General features: G+C 41.0%; 1 protein-coding gene across 1 annotated transcript in view; it reads left to right on the top strand.

Annotated features, from left to right (window-relative positions):
• Nucleotides 1-6: 6 nt before the first annotated feature.
• LOC103521835 (dynein heavy chain, cytoplasmic-like) overlaps nucleotides 7-6,304 on the top strand; it is a gene marked incomplete at its 3' end in the record, with an annotated part of 14,603 nt that continues 8,305 nt past the window's right edge. Inside the window, exon 1 of the mRNA XM_026832329.1 lies at nucleotides 7-3,886. Within this exon, the coding sequence (XP_026688130.1) occupies nucleotides 10-3,886 (3,877 nt within the window). The remainder of the gene's footprint in view (nucleotides 3,887-6,304) is intronic.

The following is a 6,304-nucleotide window of genomic DNA, read 5'->3' as shown; positions in this document are numbered from 1 at the left end:
CGGGTAGAGATGACAGGACTGAAGGAGAAGATCAAGGAGGTCTGCAGAGAGGAGTTCCTGGTATGTGGCGAGGGGAATGAAGAGGGAGGACCCTGGATGGAGAAGGTCCTGCAGTTATATCAGATCTCTAATCTGAACCATGGTCTCATGATGGTGGGACCGAGTGGCTCTGGTAAGTCCACCGCTTGGAAAGTACTACTCAAAGCATTGGAGAGATATGAAGGTGTGGAGGGTGTGGCACATATCATTGATCCCAAGGCAATCTCCAAGGAAGCATTGTATGGTGTACTGGATCCAAACACAAGGGAATGGACAGATGGCTTGTTCACACATATCCTGAGGAGAATCATTGATAATGTAAGAGGAGAGATATCCAAGAGACAATGGATTATATTTGATGGTGATGTGGATCCAGAGTGGGTAGAGAACTTAAACTCTGTACTTGATGATAACAAGTTATTAACATTACCTAATGGAGAACGTCTATCCTTACCTCCCAATATCCGTATCATGTTTGAAGTACAAGACTTGAAGTATGCGACATTAGCCACAGTATCACGATGTGGCATGATCTGGTTTAGTGAAGATGTATTGTCTACAGAGATGATATTTGAGAACTATTTGTCCAGACTACGGAATATTGCTCTGGATGATATTGATGATGATTCCTCACTACTCATCACAGTAGATGCTACAGGTAAAGCACCGGATGATGTGTTATCCCCTGCACTTACATTACAACAAGATGTAGCTAGTATACTAAGCACACACTTTGCACCTGATGGTCTTGTCGTGAGAGCATTGGACTATGCCATGCAACAAGAACATATCATGGACTTTACTAGACTTCGTGCTCTAGGCTCATTATTCTCCATGTTAAACCAAGGTGTGCGTAATGTATTACAATATAACCATAGCCACAGTGACTTCCCCTTATCCCAGGATGTGGTAGAACGCTATATCCCTCGTATCCTGGTCTATTCCTTACTCTGGTCATTCGCTGGTGATGGGAAACTCAAGATGAGATCTGACTTTGGTAATTTCCTCCGTTCTGTCACCACAATCACATTACCTGCCACCTCCTCTGATATTGTAGACTTTGAGGTGAATATTAAGAATGGTGAATGGGTGCCATGGTCTAACAAGGTGCCTCAGATAGAAGTGGAGACCCAGAAGGTGGCTGCATCAGATGTTGTGGTGCCTACATTAGACACAGTAAGACATGAGAGTCTGCTGTACACCTGGCTAGCAGAACATAAACCTCTCGTCCTGTGTGGTCCTCCTGGCTCAGGTAAGACAATGACCTTACTCTCAGCATTACGTGCATTACCTGACATGGAGGTTGTATCTCTCAACTTCTCCTCTGCTACCACGCCAGAACTTCTACTCAAAACATTTGATCACTACTGTGAGTACAGGAAGACACCGAATGGTGTTATCTTATCCCCTATACAGCTAGGAAAGTGGTTAGTTCTATTCTGTGATGAGATCAATTTACCTGACATGGATAAGTACGCAACACAACGCGTCATCTCATTCCTCAGACAACTCATAGAACAGCGTGGGTTCTATCGCCCCGCTGATAAACAATGGGTGTCCCTGGAGAGAATCCAATGTGTGGGGGCGTGTAACCCTCCCACAGACCCTGGCAGGAAACCACTCTCCCATCGGTTCCTCCGTCATGTTCCTGTCATCTATGTGGATTATCCAGGGGAGACATCACTCAAACAGATCTATGGTACATTCAGTCGGGCCATGTTACGCCTTATACCTCCACTACGTGGCTATGCTGATGCATTGACTAATGCTATGGTAGAACTGTACCTCGCATCACAAGAGAAGTTCACACAGGATATGCAGCCACACTATGTATACTCTCCTCGTGAGATGACACGGTGGGTGCGAGGTATATGCGAAGCTATTAGACCTCTCGAGTCTCTTACAGTGGAAGGTCTGGTACGGCTATGGGCACATGAAGCCTTGCGACTGTTCCAAGACCGTCTGGTGAATGATGTCGAGAGACAATGGACCAATGAGAATATAGACGCGGTGGCTATGAAATACTTCTCCAATATAGACAAGGAGGTGCTCGCACGTCCTATCCTCTATTCCAACTGGTTATCCAAGAACTATGTGCCTGTAGGAACCACAGAGCTGCGGGAATATGTACAAGCGAGACTGAAAGTATTCTATGAGGAGGAGTTAGATGTACAACTGGTTCTATTTGATGAAGTGTTGGATCATGTGTTACGTATTGATAGAATATTCAGACAGCCTCAAGGTCATTTACTACTGATTGGTGTATCAGGGGCAGGCAAGACCACATTGTCTCGGTTTGTGGCATTCATGAATGGTCTCTCTGTATTCCAGATCAGAGCACATAACAAATACACAGGGGCTGATTTTGATGAAGATCTCCGTACTGTATTACGTCGCTCTGGATGTAAGAATGAGAAGATAGCATTCCTTCTGGATGAATCCAATGTATTAGAGTCTGGCTTCCTAGAGCGTATGAACACCTTACTAGCTAATGGTGAAATCCCTGGTCTATTTGAAGGAGATGAATACACAACTCTCATGACTCAATGTAAGGAAGGTGCACAGCGTGAAGGTCTCATGTTAGATTCTAATGAAGAATTATACAAATGGTTTACACAGCAAGTCATGAAGAATCTCCATGTTGTATTTACTATGAATCCATCATCTGAAGGACTCAAGGATAGGGCTGCTACATCCCCTGCTCTATTCAACAGATGTGTTCTCAATTGGTTTGGTGATTGGTCTGATACAGCCTTATATCAAGTCGCTAAGGAATTCACTAGTAAGATTGATCTGGATGGTCCTCAGAACTGGAAGGCACCTGATTTCTTCCCGTCTGTATGTTCGTTGGTATCTACTACACCAAGTCATAGAGACTCTGTCATCAACGCCTGTGTCTATGTACATCAGACACTACATAAAGCTAATGCGAGACTATCCAAGCGAGGTAGCCGTACAATGGCGATCACACCACGACACTACCTGGACTTTATCAACCACTTTGTCAAGTTATATCGAGAGAAATGTTCTGAACTTGAAGAACAACAGCTTCATCTGAATGTGGGTCTGGGGAAAATAGCTGAGACTGTAGAACAAGTCGAGGAAATGCAGAAATCTCTGGCAGTCAAATCACAAGAACTTCAATCTAAGAATGAAGCGGCTAATCTGAAGCTAAAGGAAATGATCAAGGATCAGCAGGAAGCAGAGAAGAGGAAAGTTCAATCACAAGATATCCAGGCTGAGATTGAGAAGCAGACAGTAGAGATAGCACAGAAACGTGTGTTTGTTATGGAAGATCTTGCACAAGTAGAACCAGCTGTCATGGACGCTCAACAAGCTGTCAAGGAAATCAAGAAACAACAACTTGTAGAACTCCGGTCCATGGCTAATCCACCCTCTGTCGTAAAGTTAGCATTGGAATCTATCTGTCTACTACTGGGGGAGAATGCCACAGACTGGAAAGCTATCCGAGCTGTAGTCATGAGAGAAAACTTTATCAATTCCATTGTATCCAACTTCAACACAGAAATGATAACAGATGAGGTACGAGAGAAGATGCACTCCAGATATCTAAGTAACCCAGACTATTCCTATGAGAAAGCTAACCGTGCGAGTATGGCATGTGGTCCTATGGTAAAGTGGGCCATAGCTCAGATCAGCTATGCAGACATGTTGAAGAAAGTAGAACCCTTGCGACTAGAACTGAAATCATTGGAAGTACAAGCATCTGAGAATAAAGCCAAGGGAGAGGAGACAAAGGATTTGATCACTCAGCTAGAGAAGAGTATAGCATCGTACAAGGATGAGTATGCCCAGCTCATAGCACAGGCCACGGCTATCAAGACAGATCTAGATAATGTACAAGCCAAGGTAGAGAGATCCATGGCGCTTCTCAAATCCCTCGGTATAGAGAGAGAGCGCTGGGAAGCTACCAGTGAGACATTCCGCTCTCAGATGGCCACTATCATAGGAGATGTACTCTTATCCTCTTTCTCAAATCCCTCGGTATAGAGAGAGAGCGCTGGGAAGCTACCAGCGAGACATTCCGCTCTCAGATGGCCACTATCATAGGAGATGTGCTCTTATCCTCTGCTATAGCTAGGTAATTATTTACTCGAAAATTTTATCAAGAACTAAAGTTTAATGCTTCACATATTTTGTTTGATATACTTAGTTTATGATGCTGTTCTTCTGTTTAATTTACATTTCTCTAGTTAATATTAGCACGGCTTTTATCTTTCACATTTATCTTTCACAATTATTATAACCCATGGCTTATTTATTATTTCTAAAATATAAATCAGTACTTCTTATTTTAAAAGCAATGGAGAAGTATTTCAAGTTAGTTGATATAGGGTAAAAACTCTCTGCCACGTAGAGTCTGATCTCTGCCACGCGTTAGTCACCAAGAGGTGTAGACTACATGGGTCAAGCCTCCCTGATGACCATATCCTAACAACATCACAACCATATTATATCCAACATCATTCTAGTATCTAGAAGATAGATCTATTTAAACCCTAATTACTAATCATCACAGCGGATTATCTCAGCTTTGGAGCCGGGTATGAATCATATAGAAATCCTTGTTCCATCTCAATCCTGAGTTAGGAAATCCCTGCATATGACATTCCTCTGTTTGTTTCTCTAGTCTCTACCTCATTACTCATTTGACTCATTACTATACCGCTATACCATCCTGAGTTAGGAAATCCCTGCATATGACATTCCTCTGTTTGTTTCTCTAGTCTCTACCTCATTACTCATTTGACTCATTACTATACTCTATAGTTGAAGACCCTTTACCTACCCTGTTCTTCTGGGAAACATTCAATCCTGAGTTAGGAAATCCCTGCATATGACATTCCTCTGTTTGTTTCTCTAGTCTCTACCTCATTACTCATTTGACTCATTACTACCTATACCGCTATACTCTATAGTTGAAGACCCTTTACCTACCCTGTTCTTCTGGGAAACATCTGGTCTCAAGTTCCGACAGTTATCCTCTTATCCTAACTCAAACCTTCATATTATTATATTCCCTGAGTTTACAAGTCTCATGTTGACATGAATGTCGGACTTCGGGCTCAGTATCCACAGTCATTCTATGTCATTCTACTAATTGACAATATTAGCTGATATCTTTTCTCCACTCTGTCCTATCTAATCCTCTTTGTTTCCCTTTTCTACTTTTAATCATTCTTGTGCATAATATACCAATAGCTCCCATATAATATCTATCCTAGATCTTTACCCGTCTTCACGATAGTTAATCACATTTACGTTCATTGTATTTTCTACTCTAGTCTCTATTAGAGATGATATGTACCTGTTATAATCTTTGTCATACCTCTCTGTATGTACCTATTTATTGTTAGTTTTATCGTGTGATCCATGTGTATTTAAAATAAAACACAAATCCCTACAAGTCACTTCTTCTTGGAAACAGTTTTGATTCCTGTTTAAGTTGCGTGTTCGGGAATGAAAAACATATCGTTTTATTAGAAGCTTGATGTTTCTCTGATCTCAAATTTGGAATCAAAACGGTTTCTGACGAGAAGTGATAGTTGTTATACCAAAAAATTTATTTATCTATCTAAAACCAAAATCATTTCTTATTATTTCATACCTACCTAGTTATCTATTGGAAATTTTCAGAACTTTACTTCAACGTAGATCGATATCGCTCCATTTTTTTTATTATTATTATTACCTATTTAACCTTTTGCGGACAGATTTACACTTCTATGTCGTTCGCAGAGATCCGTGAAATGCCATCATATTATCTATCTACTTACCTACTTGTCTATAGGTACTTACTTACCTTTAAACTATAATTCCTTCTTAATCGATGATTTCACAATAGTAGTTTGTCCATCTTTCTCTTTGCTACGTGTTAGTTACCTAGTTGATTACTGTGGAACATGGAGGTAGTAGGTACCCTGGTACCCACTACCCAGTAAATCAGACATCTCCACTAATAAAAATAATGTTGCATATTGCATACTCAAGTAGTTAAGTGGCGTTCATATAAAAATCGATCTGACGTTGTCTAGTGTACTCAGTGGCCTTCGGTGAATCTGGCAACACTGGATTTTTTATGATCCGATATCCGATCGATATGAATCCACCAATTATTTCGTTTGGTTACATGATCATTCTCTTCTGATTGGTGGATCATTTTCGATTTTTGATAAAAAAAAAATTGAAAATCGATTATTATTATTTTTTTGATCTTGACGAGACGTCAATCAAAAGTTTGAAG

This window comes from Diaphorina citri, unplaced genomic scaffold (genome assembly GCF_000475195.1).
Source record: "Diaphorina citri unplaced genomic scaffold, Diaci psyllid genome assembly version 1.1 scaffold6067, whole genome shotgun sequence".
NCBI classification, from domain to species: Eukaryota; Metazoa; Arthropoda; class Insecta; order Hemiptera; family Psyllidae; genus Diaphorina; species Diaphorina citri.
Note: the sequence above shows the minus strand (reverse complement) of the source record. Positions and strands in the feature narration are given on the sequence as shown.